Consider the following 27032-nt stretch of genomic DNA (forward strand, 5'->3'; position numbering starts at 1 on the left):
TTTTCTGTCTACAGGATGAATTTATGAATGTTTTTGCATGCGTTTAGTAGAAATTGTATTTCACAGTCTGTAAAACTGACTGGCTTCACAGTCTTTTTTTACTGAAAAGGAAAAATGTTAAGGAAACTAGACATTTCTTCCTCATTCCTCCTGATCACCCGCAGTTTAAAAGTCACAATAGGCCTATTATTCCTATTTAAAATATTAACATTATGAGTTTTATATTCACAAATCATACTATGACACTAATAGAGGATTGCGATTTTTACAAAGTTTTCACAAACCCATAATGGGGAAATGGACATCTTAGTTGCTGTTTATGTTGAGCATGGATAGTTTACACTTCTCACTACAGTGTTTACCAGTGTTGTGTTCTTTTCTGATGTAGCCTCACAGTAACGTTATAATGGGATTTGTTTCTACACCTGTTCTGTTCTGTCTCTTAATGGCACTCAGATATATTTTTTCAGTGTGTGTTGGGGAGGAAGGCGGCACGTGGATGGAACGACACGTGCAACCAGCAGTCATCTTGTATTATTTTTTCCAAACTCTTTTAATAATTTATCTGGCAGGCTGCAGATGACAAGAGGGCCTTACGACCAGGAGAAACAGTCTGCTGGTTGGCTCAGACTCCTTTATTTAAAGTCAGCATGAATCCTTATGGACCCTATTTACTTGCATTTTCCAAGTCTTATTGTCCATTACTCATCAGTACACATTTAATCCAAATTAAAAAATTATCTTTGTAATCTTTATTCAAATATCCCATTTCAATGATTTTTATTTTATTTTATTCTATTTTATTTTTCTGCCTTAGGCCACACAAGGTATTGAATGAGATTAAATTGTTATTAACAAACTGCACGCTACATTTCCCCCCCTTGTGGAGCATTCCTTTTCACCCAAAAATACTTTTGATTTTGGAGTTAAGAGGGGTTTTACTTCAATTTTAAGAGACAAAAACTTCACCGTAAGCCACTCTGTTAGAGTGCAATCATGTCTTGGTCATTAAAAGTTCCCACATTTATAAAACAGGCGGAGCCACAGGAGAGACAGGAATGAAATATCCAATAGCATTTGCACATGTGTAATGAAATGGAGCCACTATCAATAAAACGAGAGACTGTCTTTTAAGAGAAGCCAGTTTCCAGCACTGATTCAGAGTCTGGCACTGACTGGTTTAAAGACTTGGTCTATGTTTTGTGATTACAGACCTGTACAACCTCACATTCTCCCATGCAAATCTGGATTTTGCTATCAACCTCTATGATTATAGAGGACAAGAATTTTCTCAAGCAAAATTCTAGACAGTGGGAGGGTTATTAAATAGACCAATATTAATAAATCTTTTTGATTTTTCATGACATAGAATGTTAAAAGAAAACAGTAGTATGAGGGAGACTTCAGCAGCTATTTTAATGGCTGTTCTGTGTTCAGAAATAATGCATTGCTTTGGAAACTCAGCTTGAAGTAGTTTTATTTTATATTCCTGTGATTTTAAATTGCTATAGTGAGGCTGTAGCATTGTACGCTCGCACAGACAGCAAAAAAAAAAAAAAAAAAGGCACGGGTAAGCGGAGAAGAATTTTTTATTGCTACTTTTCTAACATATATGGGTAATCTCTTTTTATAGCTCTCCACCCAAGAGCTGCGGTCAGAAGCTCCCCTGCGCCCGCTCTGTAGCTCACCCCACTGAAATAACAGCAAGACCGCCGGTCTCCAAACACACCTGCTTTTAATTTCATCCCTACTGATTACAAAGTCTGTAGGAAAACTGTATTGAGTATGCTGTAAGATTGAGTAGACTGGATGCAAACTGGATGGAAACCACCTCTAATATGTTGTTCCCCAAATGATGCATTTCTAAGATTAAAAAAAGTTGTGCATTAGCTCCTTAGAGTTTTTTTTATTTAATTTTATATTTTCTTTTCATACATTTTTTGTTTTTTTTGTTTTTACATTTTGTTACATTTATTTTGATGTATTTATCTTAGAATTGTATTATAATATTATTATATTTTATTAAATCTTATTTATTTATTATATTTTATTTATTATTTATTAAAACAAGTGAATAAAATCCCATAGACTTATACTGAAGAAACAATATATTTTTTTATTTCATTTTTTAAAAGATTTATTATGATAGGACAGATCAGAACTGACAGGAAGTTAAGTGGGAGAGAGAGTGGGGGTGGGATCGGGAAAGGTTCTTGAGTCAGGACGCCAGTAGCGCAATGCGTAGCTATTTGCCCCAATGAAGAAGCCATTTCTAGGGACCAGATAGAGCAGATTTGACTTGGCAAAGCACTTGCAACCAACCAAAACACCCTAGCCACTATATATAGATACAGTAATACGAACAAGTACTTCTCACATCTGCATATATCTGGTTATTTCGTAAGTGTTTATTGGATTGGCTCTGCAATCATATCATTTGCAAGTGGTTTTATTGTGTGTGATTCTTCTCTTAGTTGGAAAATCTGTTGTAGGCCTAATTGATGGTTAATGGAAAATTGAACTCTGCTTTTGGATCATGATAAAGTTGTCCACCTTGCTTCTACCAGTTATTTCACGGGATTAAGTAGACATTTTGTCTTTGGCTCAAGTGGACATTATATGCCACTAGGTTGATAGGATGTTTCAGCTAGGCGTACCAGCAAAGCCTGGGAGATTGGCTCTGTCACGCTGTGCATGATGGATGGAAAGCGGGAAATAGCCTTTGGAAAGAAAGGGCACTTCTGGGAGATTGAGAGCAGATTGAGACAAAGGAGAAATCCAGCAGTGGAGACGCTTAAACCCTCTCTTGACACCTCTGAGGTAATTGGACAGGTATTTCAGATGTTGAAAGCCAGGTAGAAGTTGTGTTATGTGATTTTTAAGCCATTTGTGCAACCATGGTTATTGGAGAAGCTAAAGAGTTTGACCTCTGAGAAGGTCTGATATCCTCAGTTGCTTCTGAGATCATCTCCCTCCATAATCTTCCTGTTTAAAGGGTTAAAGATGTGGTTTAGGCCAAGAATAGGCTGGTTCTATGTGAATATTGCGAATGACCTTTTAGCTGTGTTCCTAGCGGGTGAGCTTTGAGGAAAGTCTGGCTCTACCATTCTCCAGTCGTCAGCCTGGATGGGTTGGATTTTTTTTCCTTCTCCAAAAATCAATGCTACATTGCCTAATGGCCAGGGTAAAAATGGCTGAAAAGACTTTAAAAAGTCTCTGCTGTGCAACCGGATGCTAAATCAATACAGCGCTATAATCACCAGAACACTTCCATTCCTGTAGGTGAGATCGAGTTCTGCTAATGTGAAGAACCTTGCTTAGTCTTGTATGTCAAAGGGCTCAGCAGGTCATTTGCTTACCAACAGAAATGCAAACATGGATATCCATAGACAAATATGCTGAAATACCCTAGAGGCTAACTGTTAGCCTCGATTAGCATGTCAAATGGAAAGTGGCGCTTTGATATTGATGCATTTTGGCTGTTTGGCATCAGTGAGTCAAGGTGAGCAAACATCAAAGTCTAGATGTAAGAAACGGAGCTTCACTGATCACTAACGCCAACGCTTTCTTAGCGCCTTTTTGGTCAGCCATCAAATTTCATGTTGTATGCATAAAAGAGAATCCCGTATGATTATACTTCAAAATACTAATGTGAGCTAGTCTAGAGGAGCCCATATTTGTCCCTTTCAAGACCAAGCACATGAAACATGCCTCTGAAGGTTGGCTATTTAAAGTCCTTTGAAAGTGTTGGAGATGCAAACGTTTCCAAGCGCTTTTCTTTGCTTTAGTTTGTACAAATCCTTCGCTACGTGTGGATAAAATTTCACTCTTCAATCCTCCTGGAGTTCTACTATGTAAGTCTTGATTCACACTCAATGAAGGGAACGTTTTGGAATTATGTTGCCATGGAAACTAGTACATAAGCCTCTCTCCCTAGGTAATAGAATGCACGGTTTCTGTGGGTATGGGACCCTGCGGTCGGTGTTCCACTGACCCTACCTTTGCTACGCTGTTCTGCTTTTCTGAGTAGGTCCGTAATGCTGTTAAATTGAAAAGGGCACCTGAAGCGCTGGAAGCAGGGATGCCACTCTTACCGTCTCACTCTCTCCCTCAGGGGGCAAGAAAATCTGTCTGTCATATCTGAGAAAAACTCCCTTCATTTTCTTCATTGAAGACTGGTGGACATAGTCGCCTAACTGGATTGACTAGACATGGATGCCATGTTCTTTTTTCAATATTTTATTTTATTTGTAAAATTGTATTGTCTATCCTTACAAAAAGTACTGTGGTGAGGCCATGGTATTAGATTGTAATATCATGGTAATTTGAACACAATAATAGATTTATGTTTGATTTAGCCTAAATTTTGTCTCAGATTTCTTTCCCCCTTAATTCATAGTAAAATGTGACTTGATTGCAGATGTATTGTTAATTTATTTAATAAAAAAGCCTTAATTTTCTTCACATTTAATCTATTACTGTATAGGTCTATTACTGAGATATTAAAATAACAGCAAGATGTTAAAGAGATTTGAGGAGTATATTGTATATTAATTTATTATGGTTTATACATGGTACAATTTTCTAGATTTACTTTCTAAGCCTTTTCTAAAGTTCCTATTTTAGTTTTAATTTGTAATATTTTAGGGCAACCAAATTTACTTTTAGTTAGTCTTTAAATAAATATTTTTTAAGCTTTAATTGAGTTTTTTTTTTCTGGCTGTATTAGTATTTATTTTAGTTTATTTTTATTCAGTTTTTGTTTTAACAATAGTAATGTGGTGTCCCTGATCCATGTGATGGAGAAGGGTCTCTGTTAGCTGTTCAGGTGGTGGATTGATGTCTATTGATCTGCCTCATTCAATATGAACCAGAGGCTGCAGACAGAATGAGAAATACACTAATAGCAACCATTCGTCCCCATGGACCAGGCATTAAACACACTCTCCAAACATGTCTCTCATCCTCCTCCTCACAGGAAGAAAAAAAATCCTGTGAGGAGGAGGATGAGAAAAAAAAAGCGCTCCACTGTTCATTTTTCTCTTGCTTGCTTTCTCTTACTTAATTCCCATGATGGTGCTGCTCTTTCTGTCTTTTTGTCTGAAGGTATCATATATAAAAGCTATTGATTATCTTGAGCCAAGGGGACACCAATCACACCAATATAAATATTTGATAAGGAAGCCATCTGAAATCTCCCTGAGATGTTCCACTTTTCTGTCTTCTGCTCATGAACAAAAGTACAATCTCAGTATGTTCTGTTTTACATTGATTATTTTCCTCTCCCATCAATAATTTGTGTTGACATTTTGTTGCTCATTGTAAAATTCATAACTTTTTGATTTTGGTGGATAAAAGTTTTTAAATATTAATAAAACGTGAAGAAATGCTTCTAATGGTTTTTTTTATATATATATTAGAGACATGTTCATCATAAAAGAGCTGTATTCAGGGCCTGAACTGCATTTTCAATGCTTTGAATAAATTCATAGAAAATGAGTGTAATTGAATTAATAGCTTGGCTATACAGCACCAAACCTGCATAAACCATCATGTTCATGCTCATTTTGTTTGCCGAAATTAAGATTTCATTATGGTGGACTCACCTTGCTGGAGGATGTTTTCAAGCTCTGATGATCTCAGACAGACCAATTAATCTAGAGCTTTTCTGCTTTCTACTTAGGGGCAAATTACTTCTCCTGGATCTGTCCTTCACAGCTTTCCATATCCTTTAACATAGTTTAATTTGTGGTTAGCAGGCATAGTGGAAATCTGCCTTGTTGCTATTGCGCTGGCTTTGCACACTAGACCGGTTGGGTTCCACAAAAGGCCGGGCTTTCCAAGGGATTTCTGGTTTGGCACTGAACACAGAGAGGGTGCAAAACCATAATACACACATGCTGTTTCATTTCAGTCCTCGTTCCAAACCACCACGGAGACTTTACACCTCTTACCTCACGCTGACCACCAGAGGTGATGGAGAAACGATCGCGCGTTCTTCAGGTTTTAGCTTAGTATATCAGTGTTTTTACACCCCATGCAGCAGAACTTCACCTCATAAGCCTGAAAACTATGTTTTAACTCCGAATTATTTAGGTCAGTGAATACTCCCGGATTTGTGCCAGAATTCAGTAAGCCTGTTAGCATAAAGCTTTAGTTAGTACAGCAGTGTAGACATTTGGGAAAACTGCTTTTTTTTGTGTATTTCCACATCTGTGTATACAGAAAAGCAGGAACTATGTAGTACATTGAGCTCTGGCTTTAAAAAACAATGGCTTTTTGTATATTTGTGGTCATGTGGATTATGACATTTCTAATAAATATAAGGAGAGCATGGCTAGATAACAAAATACAGTCAGCGTGACACTGAGAAAGGATAGATTTAGTAATTTCACACTGTGGAAGAATGAAAAAATAAATAAAAAATTCCTGTTAAGAGCAGTATTAATTCTGCTGCTCCCAATTGCCTTTCGGCAGATTGAAGTAAAAGCATTTAGAGCAAATTCTTGTTCCTTTAATCTCTCAGAAAGATCTCCCGCTGAGAGGGTCTTATCTTTACTAAAGCATTATCGGTTTCATGTTTTCTCACTCCATGTGTGTGTATGTTGCCGTGTGTGTGTGGTTGTGTCAGTGGCTTTAGATTGAGATAGATGGAGAAATCTTTGTCATTCGTGTTGAAGAAAGCCTACCTGAAATCAATTTTAGGCCAAAAAATAGTCCAAAATATTAAATAATAAAAATAAACTGGACTGGTCAGTAAGATTATGACATTTTACATGATTTTATCTCCCATTATAAGGCACATCTGCTCATGCTTTGACTCATTTGACCTTTTCACGCTTCATACTGGCAATAAACCACTGTTGATTGGTTGGTGGGGAACTTAAAGTTGTTGATTAATTAAGAGGGACAGCTGTCTTATTGATTATGAAACATCTCCGGCCATTAATTAATGGTAATGTGGTGGTAAATCAGAGCATCAGTTAATGGATTGAGGTCGAGAAAGTGAGTGTAAATTCTAAAGTGTGCAATGTAATTCTTTTTCTACTGCTATTGATTATCAATGGGATTTTTCTGGCCCCTGCATTGAACAGCATAGCATGTTGGGGGGGGGGGGGATATCTATCTATCTGTCTGTCTATCTATCTATCTATCTATCTATCTGTCTGTCTGTCTGTCTGTCTGTCTCTGTGATATTATCATTTCAATACATAATAAAAAAATATTTTTATTTATATTTTTTTTGGTATGGTGGATAAAAAAGCTATAGCATGACGTGTGAATATTAGCTTCTCTAATTAAGTTGTCTTGGAGACCAAGATAGCATCTGTGTTTGAGTTATGAATTACTCTGTAGGTTGAGTCACTTAACGTTGTTAAATTTACAAGCAACACCTCTCAAAACTATATCCACCTCTAACTGCTTCTCAAAGCTGTCGTCACTCTACACTCCATTAGCACGGTCTAAAGTTCAGTATTAGACGCTTTGAAAAGGGAAATATGTTGGAAGCATTGTGCTGTGGCTGATAAGAACTGACATGTTTGGGATGTGTTTGCAGAAATATAGAGTTTGCTTTTAGTTCAGGGGCAACATGGGAGTCTGGCACAGCGTCCCTGAGGGAAAGTGCTCTAATGCATGCATACACACACACACACACACACACACACACACACCAATCACACTCACTCAGCTCCAACTTAACCCAAGGCCCCCACACACACAGAAAACACGGCCGCCACGTGCCTCCAGTCAGGCTAATGCTGCAGCGGGATGTTAGTTATGCCTCGTTGGAGAAGGTGACGAGAGCTGCGAGGAAACCTCCCTCAGATAACATCACAAAACTCCTCTTTTCACATTGCTTCTTTATTTTTTCCCCATTTATATATGAAAAGAAATAACTTATAACCTATACTTGCTGACTAAAGGAAGTCAAGCGTAAGGTTTCTTGCTTCAAGATCAATCACAAAGTAGATTTACTTGAACCTTTTTTCACTTGCTTGTATTATTAGCACACAACAGGCTGTGTTTGCTACTGTGACTTTAAGCATCTCTAGAATCTCTCTGTGTATTTCCCTTTTCAGAAGGAAATGGTTGGATGGAAGCATAGTTATCATACATATGTACATATCTAATTTTATGTGTTTTTTAAATATTTTTTCTCAAGTAATAATTTAAGTAATTTATTGTAATGATCTTTTTTGTTTTATATAAAAATATATCAGAAATATAATTACAATAAAATTCTTATTATAATAAATAGTAAAACAAGTATGTGTGTGTATATATGTTTATATGTATAAGTCTATTTACAGTTGAAGTCAAAAGTTTACATCCACCTTGCAGAATCTGCAAATACAGTAGTTAATTATTTTACAAAAATAAGCGTGATCATACCAAATGCATGTTATTGTTTTAGAACTGACCTGAATAAGATATTTCACATATAGTCCACAATAAAATTTTTTTTTGATTTTATAAAAATGACGCCGTTCAAAAGTTTACACCCCCTTGATTCTTAATACCGTGTTCTTACCTGATGTTCATGAGTCCCTTGTTTGTCCTGAATAGTTAAACTGCCTGCTGTTCTTCAGAAAAAATCCTTGAGGTCCCACAAATTCTTTGGTTTTCCAGCATTTTTGTGTATTTGAACCCTTTCCAACAATGACTGTATGATTTTGAGATCCATCTTTTCACACTGAGGACAACTGAGGGACTCATATGCAACTATTACAGAATGTTCAAACTCCCATTGATGCTCCAGAAGGAAAAACCAGGGGGGGGGGGGGGGTACATGAGTACATCTATCTGTCTTTTAATATTTTATATTGATTATCTATACTTTTATATATATATTATGTCATTTATTAAATTTATTGTAATAGTAATATTTCTGAATATGAATACAATCTCATTTTTTCCCCTTCTTATTTGATAGCATGTCGGTCAGGCTTCTACAAGGCCTCTGCTATGGATGCGTACTGCGTGAAGTGCCCCCCACACAGCTACTCCCACCAGGACAAGGCCTCTGAGTGTGTGTGTGAGAGAGGCTTCTACAGGGCCGAATCGGACCCTCGCTCTATGGCATGCACAAGTAAGCTAAGGGTCTTGTGGCTTCCTAAATATTAATAAAAATAAAGTATATAAAGCATTGAAACATCCAGTTCATTATTGTGTTTTGATGATTTTATTTGATTAAGTGCACAACTGATGTGTTTTACTTGTGTGCACATTCATCAGGACCGCCGTCGGCACCCGGCAATCCTATTTCCATGGTGAACGAGACTGCAGTCACACTAGAATGGAGTCCTCCTCGTGAAAGTGGTGGACGTGGAGATGTCACCTACAGTGTCCACTGCAGGAAGTGCTCTGGAGAAGCAGGGGCAGCAGGAGACAGTGAGAAGTGCGTTCCCTGTGGCAGCGGTCCACATTTCAACCCCAGGCAGTTTGGCTTGACACACCCCAGAGTTCTGGTCACAGAACTGCAGCCTCACACCAATTACACCTTCAACATTGAAGCCCTGAACGGAGTGTCAGATCTCAGCCCCAGTCCACGTCAACTAGTGTCCGTCAACGTCACCACCAGTCAGACAGGTGAGATATCACGTCTCCATTAAACAATTTTTCTGCTTATTAGTAGCCTCTGATTTTCAAAGCTGGTGTCTGAAGGCAAATTGGTGATTATTATTTTTAGAAATCAGGTTAATTACAGATTAATTTTATTCTGTTGTTGACTATTAAATTTCAAGAAATTAAGAAATATGAACCAAATCTCTTTTTTTTTTTTTAAATAAATGTCTTCAATTAACATGTATTTATTTTTATTATATTTATGCAATAGCGGACATTTTCAGTTTTTCTTTAATTATTTATTTATTTATTTTTCGAAATTATTGCAATTATTTTATCATGTTGACCACTGAGTTTTAGGATTAAAAATAAAAGCCAAATCTTGAAACTAATCTTGTATGAATAAATACATTCAACTAATAAATATAACTATTTTATACTTCTTTAAATATATTATATTACATTTAGAATTGGTATATAATATCAACAATATAATAAATAATAAACTATATAATATAGAATATTAATTTCATAGTTTATAAATATATAAAGTAATATTTTAATAAATATAATTATTTATTTGGCAAAAACACATGTAATATGTTCATATACAGTATAAATGAGCCCTTTATACATGAAAATATAAAGCCGTCTTCATTTCCTATGAAGGGGTATCTTGTAAGGTGATGTTATATATGAAGGACCTTGGCATTAAAAGTCTGAAACCCTTTGTTCTAAATCTTATGAACATTTTACAAGGACATACAATGTTTTGTTTGTTTGTTTTTTTCTTTTTTTGAGCCTTTTCATTTGATTCATACAAAAAAAAAAAAAAGACAAAGAGGCATAATAGGTGACGCAGGTATATTTTATAGTTGGCTGTCAGGAGGGTCAGGGATATGTAGTATTTGTTATCCTTTGAAAGCTTTAAACATCTTCAGTTACACATTTTTCTGCTTGTGCTCTTAAATCTCTGAAGCTTTAGTCACAATTTCTGTCTCCTGCTTCCTGCTTTTGAATTTTACACGGGTGCGCTGTGCTTCAGTGGGTCCTCTTATATCTTGCCTGACCTTTAAACCCGCACTCTGTGAGCGCCTCGAAGCCTGTCATTGGTCGAGAGGAGGGACGAGCTCTCCTGATCCTGTGGTTAAGTATGATTCAGCCCCTCAGAGAACAAGAGCGAGAGCGAGACAGGCAGGAGCGAGAGGCAGCGTAATGAGAAGCCTGAGAGGAGAGTTACCCAGGATGCCCAGATCAACAGCCCTTTGCTCTTATGAGAGCCGACATGCCTGTAACCGTGGAAACACCACTAGTGGGCGGGGACTGATTGAGGTATACGTAACTCTTATTGGCTTATATTTCGAGTGCTTGGCCTCTGGTCCACACCGCTTGAAATATTCAAGAGACAATCCGCCGCGTGTCGAGAGGAGACTTCTGGGATGATGTAGTGCTTGTATTTGCATGTTTTGCGTGATTCGGATATTGACTGATGTTTCGGCGCACATCTTTCATCGGCAGGTGTGCGAGAGATAGCAAACAGAATATTTATAAATGCAAATTCTTAGGAGACATAAAGTGATGGATACATCAAATAAACCTGACAGACTGATTACTTCATAAGAACTGAATGCAAAGCGTTTTAATGCAACATATATGAATGTATAATGCAAGTTAGATGATACAAAAAGTATTTACATTGATCCTCTGTGTTAAAGACAACATGAAATTGAATTGAAATGGAGAGGATTCATTTAAAAAAATGTGAAATTTGCTCTTTTTACATTAATGTTTTAGATTTTGGGATTAGTTTGATATTTTTTACATTTAAAAATTATTTTATTCCGCAAGTATTCATTAAATTGTTCAAAAATTAGAGTAAAGACAAAAAATCTGTTCTTTTGAACTGTCCTTGCTTTAAACAATGCTGAAAATCTATTGTTTTCATTTGTAGTAATATTTTACAATATTACTGTTTTGATCAAATAAATGCAACCTTGAAGAGACGTCTTTCAAAAAGAATAAAAATACCCAAAAATGTATGGTATGAGGGCAAAAGGCAAAAAGTTCAAGTTTTATCAAGTTATTATTATTATTACTGACCATATTTGTATTTAGATTGTGGTGTTCACATAATGGTCAGATCATGTTGGCTATATATAAATGCATTATTGTCCTATGTTTAACTGTTTAACTCGCGTCCTACATCTTTTTTTCTGTGATATTTTGAGATGCTTTTCTTTTCATTACTCTCAACTGAAGCATATCTTTTCCTTATCTGTGAACCGAACACATGTTGAGATATCAGCGTAGCTGTTTGTTTATCACTTTAAGAGTGTTTGTGTGTGTGTACGGCAGTTAGCGGTGTCACTGTGTCAGCGCTGCACAGCAGATCAGAGTATGCAGAGTTAGGGCTCACACAGCTCATTAAAGATCGAAACGTCAGCTCCTTCATTCATCACTAGCTGCCGGGGCCCAAAACGGAGGCCCTCGTTTGTACTCACAATCTGACACCATCATTAGCACCTCTGTCTCTCTCTCTTTCCGCTCAGGGCGGCTCGCGAACGCTGCTGTTGTATGAATAGAAGGGCTGAGGTGCTCTGGCTGTGTGCCAGCAATGTAGTACGGGGTGAAAATGACTCACTACACACGCAGAATAATTTATCACTCCCGAAAAAGACAAGACGCGATCCGCCAGCCCTCTCATACTCTTTAATTAGAAGTGTAATTAATCCTCCTCTTTTACATGGAAATCAATCTCAATTCATCTCTCTCTCTTTCTTTTTCAGTGAGCGTCATCTTAAAGGAAAGGAAGGGCACCGACAGTGTTACGCTGGCATGGCAGCGTCCAGAACCTTCTGACGGGACCGTGGTGGAATATGAAGTCACCTATTATGAAAAGGTTAGACGCTTTGGTCTTTTCTTCGGCGTACGTTGATCTTCATGACCTTTTGGCCCTATGTGAGTCCTCCTTGCACTGATTGAACATATGGCAGCTCACTTTTATCGTACTCTGGGGAGAGACTGTAATGTTAACACAGACATGCTTCATTCGGTCCCAATTAACATTCATGGATCTCCTGTCTGCCAAAAACCTTTGAGGTTGTCACATTTTAGACTTGATGACATTATTGTCCTGAACAAATTACAGAGGCTTTGTTCAGCGGGCAGCGAATATCCAATTTTTACTTCATCCAACTCAAACCCGTTTCGTTTTTTTTGGCTGAACAGACAGAAAAACACATGAAATCTGATATATTTACAAATCCATATGTGATTATGTTTGAAATCCGATTAAACCCTTGTCCATGTTTGGTTTGAAATCCGATTCAAATAAGATTCTAATTCTAAATGATCAAATCTGATTTCAAACAGATTTTCTGACGTCTTCATTTGAAACATATTGAGAATGTAATGTCATATTAAGTGTGCAATATTGTTGGGAATTGGGTCTGAATAGTAAATAATGTGACATACTATGTAGTAAGGCCATTTTTAATGGCTTGTAACCGATAAATACATATTAAAATTCTATTGTAATATTACATTTAAAACTATATTAAAATTCTACTTAATTAAAATACAATGTTTTCCTCACCTTTTTTCCTCACTGGCACATACTCATTTTATGGCCTATAACCAATAAATATATATATTAGAATTCCATTTTAATATTAAATATATATTAAAAATTGTATTATATTAAAATGCTATTCTGTACAATTGTGTCTAAGTAATTAAAAATAAAATTAAAAATCAATAATTTTAAATGCATATGTACTACAGGTAAGGCATCACAATGTTATAATGTGCCATATGAAAAATGCATACTAATTACGAGATAATGTATAACATTGTTAAACTGTGAAGATGAACTCAAAGTGATTGTTAGATGAACACAAATGTAATGTAAATATAAAAATAGCAGAAATGAGCATGCACAATTAAATGTATCTCCAATATAATTCAATTACTGATATGGTACAGATGTATATCTAGTGTGAACTGTGACATTTCTATACACAGGGTAAGTGATTTCATGCAGTCAGTTGTTTAGATCCCTTGGTGACACCTTCATGTACCACTGTACTTGGCTGTGTGGCATGAAAACAGGGTGATGGGTAATTATTATGATTTATTCAGGTGATTATTGGCTATGTGGCTTTTAGATGGAGTGCACAGATGGACAGGCTTGGCTGCCGCTGTGTCCGCAATCCGTTTGATGCTGCCTGTTTGGCCCATCTTAGATTTAATAGGACCACAGGAAGTATGGCCTTCCCTCTCTCGCAGGGCGTGGCGTTCCTGTCTGGAACGTTAGATTTCCCTAAGCGAGCTGCCATGTGCCACTTTAGCGAAGGGCTTACATGAAAGAAGATGAATGGATATCGATAAGCTGTGAAATATTAACATGAGCACACTGTACGGAATTCTCTTTAGGATTAGACAATGAGAATTGGACAATGAGGCGACAGATCCAAGTCAATAGGATTGATGTCATTTATTTGGATAAATTCCAGTTACTGGAAGCCGAAAAGCTGTTAGGCCCTTAAAAAAAAAAAAAAAAAAAAAAAAAGCAGAAATCTGCTGTTTCTTTTCAGTTCAATCCGTCTATGTGAAAAGCATTGTATTAGTCATTGGCAGGAGGTGCTTGAATGAGCACTAAATTCCATCTGAGCTAATTGGCAATTTACTGATTTGAATCCAATCTGCATGCTTTATTCTCTTGTTCTTCGTTTTTTCTGTGAATGTGAGTCGATGCATTATGGATGATTTGACAAAGTTCATCTAGACTCCTGGGGTTTGCAGGACAGGAAGGGATTCAGGTATCATTGTGAGGGATCGAGACATCCGTCTTCATTGAAAGCAGCCTTGTTCACTTATTATTCCATTCTTTTCTACTATAGAACCAGCAGGACCAGAACTACACTGTGCTGAAGACCAAATCCAACAGTATGACGGTAGATGGACTCAAGCCGGGGACCACATACATCTTCCGGATTCGAGCCCGTACAGATGGAGGCTATGGGAACTACAGGGGAGAAATTGAGTTGGAAACGAGCCATGAAGGTGTGCCGAAAACCATCCTTCATGCACCTTCATAAACTGTCCAGAAATGTTCTACCTGTGTAGGATCCCTTGCTTGCAGCAGAGCAGACCTCCTTTATTTTCATAGTGATTGGCCACAGTGTTCTCCTCTAGTTTTAGAGAATAGACTATGAAATCTGACCCTAAAAATGCCACTTTAAAATTAATGGGTCTGCTCCTGGGTGTTGATTGGCCGATACCTTGTGTGCCAATTGCACAATATAGTTTCATTACATAAAACACTTGTTCATCATATCACTGCTGAAATTGCTTAGTGTCAGACTATATCCAATAGCAAAAGGATATTGCTTAAAGGGATAGTTCACCCAAAAATGAAAATTATTTTCACAAGGGAAGATATTCTGAAGAATGTGGGAAACAGAGCAGTTCTGGGGCACCATTGACTTCCATTGTATTTTTTTTTACTTTCTTCAAAAAAAAACCCACTTTCTTCAAAATATCTTCCTTTGTGTTCGGCAGAACAAAGAAATTCATACAGGTTTGGAACTACTTGAGGGCAAGTAAATGATGACAGAATTTTCATTTTTGGGTGAACTATCCCTTTAATGAATTTGCTTCAAAATAACATTCTAATGAAATTTTGTGTGCTGAAGAATTCTCACTTCAATTTAACTCTATTGTGCTATAATGCCAGCTTACGGTTAGGCAAATGAGCCACATTATGTAAGATTTATTATTAAAAATATAATTATTTAGTAAATATTTGCTTTTTTATTATATTCCTGATGCTTCATTAAAGTAATAAGACTCTAAAATTACAGAAAATTGTAATAAGGCATGCATTACAATTTTAACATGGTTAAGTTTTATTCTTTATTAGAAACCCATTTACGATGTCCTTGATTTTGTAGATCCCTCTATAATTTCTAACTGTGTAAGTGCCACCAAACCCCTGATTTCTTATTCACAGCTGAATATCTTTATATTTTCAAGGACATTCGTTTCGGCCAAACTGTAACCTGTGTCACACGTGTGTATTTCTCCATCACACATCGCTGATTGAATTTCTGATCCGCTGCACACATTGAAGAAGGCTGTGAAGTATTCATACATGTGAACACGTTCAATTAGTCCCCTGAGATAGACTAAGCTCCTCACGCGCTGCAGTTTGCTCTCTTGTTGCGGTGTTTGAAGTCTGAACATGTAGATTTTCTGTCAGTGTTCCTCTGAAGTGTGAGCAGCTTCAGCCGAGAGTAGGCAGATGCCCCGCTGTGTTTGTCTCATAGTTTGTGTACCATATGCTACACGCCACCATTCTGTGTGCATAATTAGAGGGCCGCTTTCTTAAATCTTTTTATTAGAACATTATCTGGAGAAATTCAGCTTATTGTACATCCCTTTGTTTGTTTACTAAAATTATAATCAAATTATAATCATGAATTATAGTAAAGTTTTTTTTTTATGCATTCATAGAAATTTAACCTAAAATAATGAATCTAAACTATGGATATTGGATATCCCAGAACTCTGGTAAATTTTCACAAATGCAGGAACCACTGAAGATAATCGCTGTGTTAATGTTGGTTTCTCTCTCTTTCTATTAGATATGCTGGCGGTTGGAGATCCCAACCAGCAAACCATACTGGCCATCTCTGTGGCAGGCGGTGCAGTGCTTCTGGTCTTGCTAGTGGCCTGTTTTGTTGTGAGTGGACGGTAAGAGTAATTTACTATTCTTCTCTAAGCTCTCCCATCTTATAGATTCAGACCGTGCCTTATTCTTTAAACATATCCCGACCCCAAGCATGCAGCCTTCTGTATGATGAAAAAGCAGTTAATTGCCAACTTCTACACTGACAGACTTGGATGAATTAGTGCTAATCTGGGTTGTTTAACCATCAACAAATCCATATGAAGGATAAAGAAACCATGTTTCATTTAATCAGCGAAGAAGCGTAAATATAGATAGACAGAATCGAGCAAATGAGATGTTGTGTATCTGTCAGTGTGTGTATGCCTTTGTATGTGTGCATATGTGCATTTACACAAAATCAAAAGGACACAAAATTGTTTAGCCCTCTGATTGCATAGCTTGATCTGTAGAGATGAATGCAAACACTTGAGAGAACAATTGAAGAGACAGACATAAGGGAGAAAAGCAAGAGTAGACGCGCTGTACGGCTGAGAATGAGGGAGCTAATGAAATGGAAATGAAAGGAAAGGGGGATCTGAGGAGATGAACAGAAAGCAGAAAATAAACCGCTCTTGTTAAATAAATCGCCCTCTTGGTCTTCCTTAGATTGTTATATTCAAAGTTGGGTTTCAGTACATTGTAATTTTGTTATAAATAAATATATAAAAATATCATTATAAATATAAATTTATCTCTAAAAAATATTAATTATAAAAAATTATAAAATTATTTTAAAAAAATTTCATATATATATTTAATATAAATTTCATATACACACGTGTGTGTGTGTGTGTGTGTGTGTGTGTGTGTGTATACATACACATATACATATACATATATGTGTGTGTGTGTACATTGCTCGTATAACAAAAATCAAATAACAGTGTTACAAAGGCAATATGCAGCTACCCAATTTAATTTCTCCTAGCAATATTGCAGAAAGACTGGCATCATTGCAGCTTTTTATTTTAGTATTGACCGGCACTCGCATTCCTATTTCAAAGGCTGATTTACTAGGGATTTTTCGACTGTTGGATGCTATATGATCCAGTATGTTGTAACACAGAATGAGATTTCCGTCTGCTTTGCAATTTGTAACCCATAATGCACTGTGACAGAAAGGTCCCGTAGGATGTGTTATGTCGGCCAAGTTTATGCCTGCAAGCCAAAACCTTGGTGCTGCCACCTCTTATTCATGGTTTCCACCACCCCCATCCCAATGCATGTGTGACTGCTTGTGGGAAGACCCTCATGGAAGCAATAAAAACAGTTTTGATGCTGATCTCGAATGACGTGTTTCTAGTGTGGTGTGGAGGCCAATGAATCGTAATGGTGAGTGAAGCTAAACTCTGTAATTGCATTCAGTCCCTTGGCATTGGATTATACTGAGCTATATATACTGGACTTAACAAGGTATTCAGTTCACAGTGCCCTCGGTTCTTTTACTGCTTTCAGAACCTCAGCTGAGCTTTGAGAAAGCGAGGCCTTTCCATTATTGACAGTTTGAGGTCATTGTTTTCTGATTCTCTCGCTGAGTTGAAAACATACATTCGTTTTTTTTTGCAAAGTTTAACTCAAGTGGGAATCATAAGCAAGATGTTAGGGTTTTGATTGCTTGAGCAAGGTCATGGGAGATCTGAAGAGATTTTTTTTAAAGAATTTATACAGCAGAATTTAAGATTTGTGACCAGTCAGGGTTTCTTGGAAAACGTGATTTGTGATATGAATTCCTAAAAGTTCTCAAAAGAATTAAAATTTCTGTTCTGCATTTCCGTTTATGACTTTTTTTCTGTATAATTCGCTAGAATTTTTCTTTGTGCATGCTTTTTTTCATATGCTTTTTCCAAATGTAATCATTTATGTCTAGTAATCACGAAGAACTGGAACAAATCGTGGAAATGCATTGGTCAAGCGCAATGGGAACACTGGCCCATGTTTGTCTTCTGTTTGCACACCAAAGTTGAGGTTGGTCAGTGAAATATGAAGAGTTCAGGCATGTTTTGTGTGTTCAACTTTGTTTTTGCACTGATTTGGGCTCCCATTGATTTGGAGTTGGCCAGCATTCTGGTACTTGATGAGGGGAAAAAAAAACAGCTTTGATTGGCTGGTGATGATGCTGGCAGATGGTCTTCGTTTGTCTTTCACTTCCCCCCTATTTTCTGCTTATATCCAGAAAAGCAATTAAAAATGAAGGACACACTTTAAAGACTTTAAAGATCTTTGTGATTGTGTCTGTGGAACATTTCAGTACAATGACTGATGCCGCAGTACGTCTAGCAGGTGCCTACTAAGCAAAGACACGTACATTATCAAGTCTGAGGAGCATTGTTTGCCAGCTATGAAAACGAGCTGAAGACTTCAAGCTTCTGATATTAAAACAAGTCCCTTTACCTCCAGTTGGACAGCCTCCAAACCATTCGCTAATGCTCACATTGGATGGAATTATTGCAGTTTAATGATGAAATCTAGAAGCCACATGGCTGATTTCTGCGGGAGTGATGAATGAATTGTCGGTTAATATTCCATTATTGGGGTTATTGCATTTCTGATTAGTGGTTATGTGTTTGTGTAATGCGAGGAACCTTTTCTGCTTTTCCCCCCTGCCTGTCTTATTCAATCACATCAAGGTTTGGCAGATTTCAAGTGTACAAAATCATGCAAGAAGGGAAAAAAATTATACATTGCGTAATAAAATAAGTACACGCCATATAACAGCTGCTCTCTGATGGTTGAATATTCTATGAGACTCTTCGAAAATGAGTAAATGATTCAATTCTATCAAATTGTACAAACACAAAATTATCCAGTTACACTGCAAAAATCATTTAAACCAAAAATGGTGCACCAGTTGCTGTTTATGCAGATTTTTACTTGAGAGCAGCACATAAACAATCAATGAGTAAAATAAAAACAGTTTGGTGTCTGAAATCAATTTAAAACTATTGTGATATAGCAGCTGAAAACAGACATACACAATCACATTTCTCTCTGTGTAGTGAAAACCCACGGTATGATGTAACTGTTGCCATTTAGGGAAAGTAGATTTCATTCACAATCTACCAACGTGAGTGAATGTAGCTTGTAAATGTGTTTTGTTATTCAGTTCTTTGTTTGAGCGGTGTAGATCATGCTTTGGAGGCACAGCCGAGGGCTTAATGGGTCTTGTTCGGTTGATTTAGTGCAGACATTACCTGTATCTTGCCCTTGGGTTTGATACTGTACCGTGACTTTTTAGTCAGTCCATTTGTATGTGTTTAACATAGAAATATAGCAACACATTCAAGTACACACACAAAATGGAATTACTATGCCATTCCGAAATGCTTGCATGAATGTGTTCGGTTGTTAAACAGGGTTGCTGTTTTTTTTTTTTCAAACAGTTCCATCTGGCTATTCCAGTGCCTTTCCAAGTAGAAATCATTGGCTGTGTAGCCCCTGAGCACATCATGACTCGCTCACTCTCAGCAAGCAGCTTCACTTAGAATTTCATTTCCATGCATTTGATGGCAGGCCAACTGTAGATGTGTCTGGACGCATCAGCAGAACATTCCGGAATATACAAGTAGATTATATGTTGGATGCATGTGCAATAGCTGGAGATGAGACAAGGATGCACCATCAATCAGCTCGATTTTCTTCTGGATTTCAATTAGCGTAATGAGCCCTTCTCAACTGATAGAGTCAGTATTTTTAAAACACCTGTCAGAGGAGCTTAGAATTTATGAGTGCCCATTTCCTCCAAACACATGATCATTTCCTCTTTTTGTAATTAGCTTGATTGTAAATCTAATTTTTATCCTAAGGTAGGAGGAAAGGTTTACAGAGATGTCTCTAGGGACCACATTGTCAATTTCTAGTTGCAAAAAAAACAAAAATATCTGATTTACTATTATCACTCCGTTCCATATTGTATGGAAGCTGGTTTCCGCCACTGAATAAAAAAAAAAAGGTAATTGCGACTGTTTATCTCACAATTCAGACTTTTTCTAATTCCAATTCTGGCTATTTAAGATATAAAATAGCGATTGCGAGTAATGAAGTCAAAATTACAAGAAAAAGTCAGAATTGCGAGTTTATTCTGGCAATTCTGACTTTACAACCGGCAATTGCGAGTTTATATCTCATAATTCTATTAAATAAATTCTGAGAAAAAAAGTCAGAATTGTGAGATAGTCACATTTCTTTTTAGAAAATATTACAAGTAATTTGGAATTTCTTTCTATATTTTCAGATAAAGTTTGAATCAAAAGTTATTATTTACAGTAATTATAAAAGGTAATATAGCCACGTCATTGTTTTTAGTTCTGTATTCTATAGCAATCTTTATTTGCATTTTAAATAAAAAGATTATACTATGACCTTTATAGCAGATGTAATGATTTATTTTGGTCTGTTCGGTTTGTTTTCATCAGATGTGTCAATATGTCCTTTTGCTTCTCTGAAAAAGCTTGCAAAATTACAAACTTCTGGAGAGAATTCATTAATAATCCATGATTATTGACTAGCAAAAGTTATGGCTCAAGGATGTGTTGACTCTTTCTTTACAGATTTTTCCAGATAAAATACATGCTTCAGTGAACCGTTCCAAATGAACACTGTCCTTTAGGAGATCAGACACGTGGCAACATGCAAGGACATCAGTTGAATTTTGTTCTGTTGTTCATGCCACCCACTGGGATGTATTGACCATGCCAGTGGCTTGGCATGTCCTTGTAGCAGGTGAAAGCCGGAGCTGGCATGCTGTCCGCTACATGCTGAACAGATCTTGAGACCCAGCTGGAAGCTGCTTTACTTCATTAGCTCAATGAGCTGGAGGATCATTATGTAATGAACTAGTTTGAGGGTCAGAGGACAGAGTTACTACATTAAAACGACAGTGTTTTATGCTCGTAGCACATCATCTCATGCTGAGGCTGTTCGAGAAAACCACTTGGTTCTTTGTCTGATGGGATCTAGTTTATATAGCCACATTATTTAGGCTCAAAAATCAATTGCAGCAAAAGAAAAAGCTTGCATGTGAAACATTGTCGGAACAGCTTGTCACAGGGGCAGTATCCTTAAAGAGACAACTTTGTGTCTTATCTACACCTAAAAGGTGCATTGATAGTACCTTAGAGTAGTAATATGTACTCTTAAAGTACAACCCAAATTCCGGAAATGTTGGTACATTTTTTTTTTTATTTGAATAAAATGAAAACTAAAAAACTTTAAAATCACATGAGCCAATATTTTATTCACAATAGAAGATAACATTACAAATGTTTAAACTGGAAAATATTACAATTTTATGCACAAAATGAGCTCATTTAAAATTTGATGCCTGCTAGGTCTCAACATAGTTGGGATGGGGCCATGTTTACCATGGTGTAGCATCTCCTCTTCTTTTCAAAACAGTTTGAAGACGTCTGGGCATCAAGGTTATGAGTTTCTGGTGTTTTGGTGTTGGAATTTGATCCCATTCTTGCCTGATATAGGTTTCCAGCTGCTGAAGAGTTCGTGGTTGTCTTTGACATATTTTTCGTTTAATGATGCACCAAATGTTCTCTATAGGTGAAAGATCTGGACTGCAGGCAGGCCAATTCAGCATCTGGACTCTTCTACTACGAAGCCATGCTGTTGTAATGGCTGCAGTATGTGGTTTTGCATTGTCCTGCTGAAATAAATGTCATCTGGAGGAGACCATATGTTGTTCTAAAACCTTTCAGCATTCATAGTGCCTTCCAAAACATGTCAGCTGCCCATACCGTTTGCACTTATGCACCCCCATACCATCAAAGATGCTGGCTTTTGAATTGAATGCTGATGACAAGGTGGAAGGCCTCCCTCGTCTTTAGCCCGGAGGACACTGCGTCCGTGATTTCCAACAAGAATGTCAAGTTTGGACTCGTCTGACCATAAAACACTTTTCCACTTTGAAACAGTCCATTTTAAATGAGCCTTGGCCCATAAGACACGACGGTGCTTCTGGACCATGTTCATATATGGCTTCCTTTTTGCAATATAGAGCTTTAGTTGGCATCTGCAGATGGCACGGTGGATTATGTTTACCGACAGTGGTTTCTGGAAGTATTCCTGGGCCCCATTTAGTAATGTCAATGACAGAATCATGCCGATGAGCGATGCAGTGTCGTTTGAGGGCCCGAAGACCAACAGACGTCTTCGGGCCTTGACCCTTACGCATAGAGAGTTCTCCAGTTTCTCTGAAACTTTTGATGATGTTATGCACTGTAAAGTATTCCACAATCTTTTTATGCACTCTTTCACAGATTGGAGAGCCTCTGCCCATCTTTACTTCTGAGAGACTCTGCCTCTCTAAGACATCCCATATATGTTACAGACCTGATGTCAATTAACTTAATTAGTTGCTAGATGTTCTCCCAGCTGTTGTCCAATCTTTTAAAAATTTCCCCGTGCCCACCTTTTTGAGACATGTAGCAGGCATCAAATTTGAAATGAACTCATTTAGTGGATAAGTGTAAAATTTTTTCCTGAGAGTGTATCCATAGAAAATAAGTCATCAAAAGTATATTCAAAAATATTTTTAAATATATTTATCAAATGTATAGTTCACCCCCCCCCCCCCCCCCCCAAAAAGCCATAATTTAATCTCCCTCAATTTGTCAAGCTGATCACAAAAGAAGATATTTTGAAGAATGTTGGTATCCATACAGTTGACTGTAGGAAGTCTGCTATGGAAGTCAATGGCTACCATCAGTTGTCTGGTTACCAACATTCTTCATACTATCTTCTTTAGTGTTCAGCAGAAGATGGAAACTCATAGAGGCTTGGAACAAGTGGAGGGTGAGTAAATGATGACAGAATTTTCATTTTTGGGTGAACCTCTGTCATTCAGATGTTTTATGATGCTGTTCTTTGCTCATACTCTTAATAAAAAAGAAAAACAGTCTGACTAAACCTATATTGTATATCTAAATCCTGTAGAATATGTATTTGCTTACATTTCAGAATGTAGACAAGTACAATTACTGCTTAAGTGTTCTGAGTGGCTTGTCGCATGTTACTGTTAAAAAAGAAATCTGTTTCTAGGATGATTTTGGGGTGGTTTCTGGGGTATTGGTACAGGTATATGGTTATTTTGAGTAGTTTACTCCGAATTAACCTAATGTTATAGTTTTTACCTGTTTTATTATTCACCTTTTTATTATATGCTGATCACTTAGGAAAGTACTAGCACACCACTTAGGCTGTGCGATTTGAGTTATTAATGTCTGTTGCGCAGACACTATAGGATGAGTAGCATGCCAACATTTAATACGTAAGGTTTGTATGAGTAATGATAGTGTCTTGACAAGCACTAAATAAGTCTATTTCCTCAATCTCTCCATTACATCTTTCTCTAAATGCTTATGGCAAACTCTGAGTCAACTCTCACTCATTGTTCCCTCAAACCGGCCAGACAGTTTAAGAGTCTCTCTACTTTTGCAACATGACACTCGATGTCCCTCTCTCAAAGGCACAGAGAAAGATATGAGCCCTGTCAGCAGATACAAAGCTGCACCACTGCACTGTCACCTGCAGATACAAGCTTCACACTGTGAGAGCGGGAGAAAGACAAAAGAGAGGAAGAAGAAAGGAAAAAGAAACTGGGTCATAGACAAAAGGGCTTCCAGTGGTGTAGGGCTGCGAAACGTCTTTATCACTGCACAAAAGGGATTTGAGGAATGCTTCAGAGTTGAAAAATGTGTTAATTGCAGAGTCCTAGACGCTAGTCTGTCACGTTTTTTTCATTTTATCCGCCGTTATAACAGATTATGCAAATAGCCCCACAGTGTGCATATTGCATTCAAATGAGTGACAGGAAGTTTGAAGAGTGGGATCACGCTTCACTTTAGAAGCTCCCAGATTTCCCGCTGTGGCACAGGAAGTGTTTCATCAGCATCTTGAGCAGCGCTGCGGCAGGTGCAAGGGGGAGGGATCCGTCTGCGGGACCTCGAGGGACGACAGGGGAGGTTAGAGAGCAAGCGGGGTCGGTTTCGGAGTCGATTTACTCTCCCTGATTACCACATGCTTCAATCGGGCGGCCCACCTCTGCGAACCCCTCCAGCCCTGAGCCCCCATGCAAGCATGTTCCACTTAATAGACTGTGTTTCGCACATGGGGCGGTTAAAGATCGGAGGGGTTGGGGGATTGTACCTGCACACAGATGCACACTAGGCCCTGAGCATTTATTTAGGGGGGTGCATGTGTATGTGTGGCTGATGAACAGGTGGGGTCTCTCTTGAGACCCCCAGTCTCATTAAAAGCAGCAGAAAGGAAACGACACACATGTACCTCTGAACCCCCCACCAGACGGGGCTGTACAACAGCTGAAAGGGAAAGATTTACCCCCCGCTGCTCCTTAGGGAGATGCAACAGACCGGATTAGAGGGGGTATGAATGAACCCAGCGGTCTTCCCATTATGTAATAGACCCCTAGGTCTGCTCTCGCCCCAACCTCAGCCTCGGGCCCCGATGCTTCGACTGCTCTGGAGCAGCTGAGCACGCTCTGGCTCTTGAATGAAGGGGACTCTGTATCCTGTATTGATTATCATTGTTAACTGTGTATAAAATCAATACCAGAATCAAAATACTGGTAACCCTGATGCATGATTGTTTCCACAGCTGCTACAGGAGTATTACTAGCTTAGCGGTTTGTTTGCAGAGTTTTGGTGATTTCGCTGTCATTGTGGACAGATTGCAGTGCAGAATTCAGAGTTCTTGAGTGTCATTTTGAATTGAACCTGTCCATCTATCCATTTGTCGTTCTATCAGTCGCCCGATAGGTTACATCAATTGTTCTATCGCTTGATATATCTATTCTAGATCTAGATATAGTCAATCTAGATATAGTTCTATCAATCTAGATATCATTCTGTTAGTTTAGATATCATTCTGTCTGTCGCTCTAACCTTCTTTCTGTCATTCCATCATTCAATCTGTCATTCTATCTATGATTGTAATGTCATTCTGTCAATCTATCTATCATTCTGTAATTCTATCTCTCGTTCTATCATTCGATACATCTATCAATGTAGATATAGTGAAATCAGTCTAGATATCGTTGTCAATCTAGATATAGTTCTGTCGATCTAGATATCATTCTATCGTTCTGTCTGTTGTTTTGTTGTTCTAACATTCTGGTGTTCTAAAATTCTGTCTGCCATTCTATTGTTCTGTCGCTAAATATACAGTATCTACAGTTCTAGATATTGTTCTGTCAATCTAGATATTGTTCTATCGTATCTGTGACGCCATCCTTTTGTCACTATCATTCTCTCTCATTCTGTCTGATGTTTTATCTATTGTTCTATCTGTCGTTGTTTCGCTCTCTTTCTATCTATTGTTGTGTCGTTTTATCTGCTGTTTTACCATTTAATCTATCTATTAAGGAAGCATAGTTATTTCAGTTCTGAATGGCACTCATCCATGGATTATACGCTTTCTAAAGGGGAATTTACACAGTTTTTATTTTGGTCATCTGTGTACACAATCGTCCAACAGACCTTTTTGACAACTGTGTGATATCTCTCTGCTCATTCCATTTTTTAAAAAGGTATGTCATTTTAAAAACATTAACTTTTTAAAAAGATGTGAGCGAGTGGAGAGAGACTGTTATGAGCTGAAAGCCTTTAGGGGAATTCACTCTGGACTCGTTTTTGCATCCAAAACCAGCTAGACTGCAAGAGAATGGAGCAGATTGCTGTGGTCATGAGGTACATTTTAAAAAAAGGTATGTCAGTTTAAAAACATTTTTTAACTTTTAAAAAAAAAATGTACCTCATGACCGCAGAAATCTGCTCCATTTTCTTGCAGTCTAGCTGGTTTTGGATGCAAAAACGAATCCAGAGTGAATTCCCCTAAAGGCTTTCGGCTCATAACACTCTCTCTCCATTGTGGACCTCTTAGCTTTCTTTACCTGCAGTTAGAGGAAATGCCTTGCATTTTGTCATCCGCTATAGCACAGTAGAGACTCCAGTCTGCTTTTCTATTCATAAGTGGATATTCACCCATATTATTGAGCCAGTGTCCTCTAGAAACCCATTTAGGATGGCTTTTTCCACCTGGTCCCCATCAAACGTGCCAGTCTGTAGACATTCTGCAGCCATTCTCCACATTTCAGCATGCTGTATAATTACTATGGCTAGTCAGCCTGGGACATTACATTTTTGGCAATTCGTTCTTGTTAAAGACATGACAGGAAAAGGGAATGTGTGAGCGTGTGTCACTAAGAGGATTAAATGAATAATGAACATAATTATCAGTCCTACATTGGCCACCTTTCCTCCCCAGTGTATTGGAATATTCATTATCTGGGGCATTTCCTTATTCATGATCCCACTGTGAGAGGAATGATGTAGTTAATGATAAAGTCAGAGGTGACAGGATTTAATTTTCCTGGTGATAAAGAGCGGATTAAAGCACTGAAATCCTTTACTAGGTGGGAAAACTGGACTCTAAAGACACATTATGGTTAAACTACACTGTAAAAAGATGATATATGTGACCAGACCAGGCCACTGTAGATTTGATTCTACGGTCATCAATATTTTCTTAGTCTTGGGGGATTGGCTGGTTGATTTATTGTGAGAGAAAGCATGCATTTCATTGTGTCGGTCTGTTTTAATTGTGCTTATTCTATTGTTCCAGGCGCTGTGGATATATTAAAGCAAAGCAAGACCCTGAGGAAGAGAAAATGCAGTTTCAGCATGGACGAGGTAATGCACACAGGTTT

At 37.7% G+C, this 27032-nt stretch overlaps 1 protein-coding gene across 1 annotated transcript in view; it reads left to right on the forward strand.

Moving 5' to 3' along the window:
* LOC306864967 (ephrin type-A receptor 3-like) overlaps nt 1-27032 on the forward strand; it is a 62705-nt gene that overhangs the window by 18772 nt on the left and 16901 nt on the right. The window contains exons 4-9 of the mRNA XM_079409289.1: nt 8936-9091; nt 9238-9591; nt 12354-12466; nt 14469-14631; nt 16215-16323; nt 26948-27015. Coding sequence (XP_079265415.1) covers nt 8936-9091; nt 9238-9591; nt 12354-12466; nt 14469-14631; nt 16215-16323; nt 26948-27015 — 963 coding nt within the window. The remainder of the gene's footprint in view (nt 1-8935; nt 9092-9237; nt 9592-12353; nt 12467-14468; nt 14632-16214; nt 16324-26947; nt 27016-27032) is intronic.

The sequence above is a fragment of the Barbus barbus genome, assembly GCF_936440315.1.
Source record: "Barbus barbus genome assembly, chromosome: 46".
In the NCBI taxonomy this organism is placed as follows: domain Eukaryota; kingdom Metazoa; phylum Chordata; class Actinopteri; order Cypriniformes; family Cyprinidae; genus Barbus; species Barbus barbus.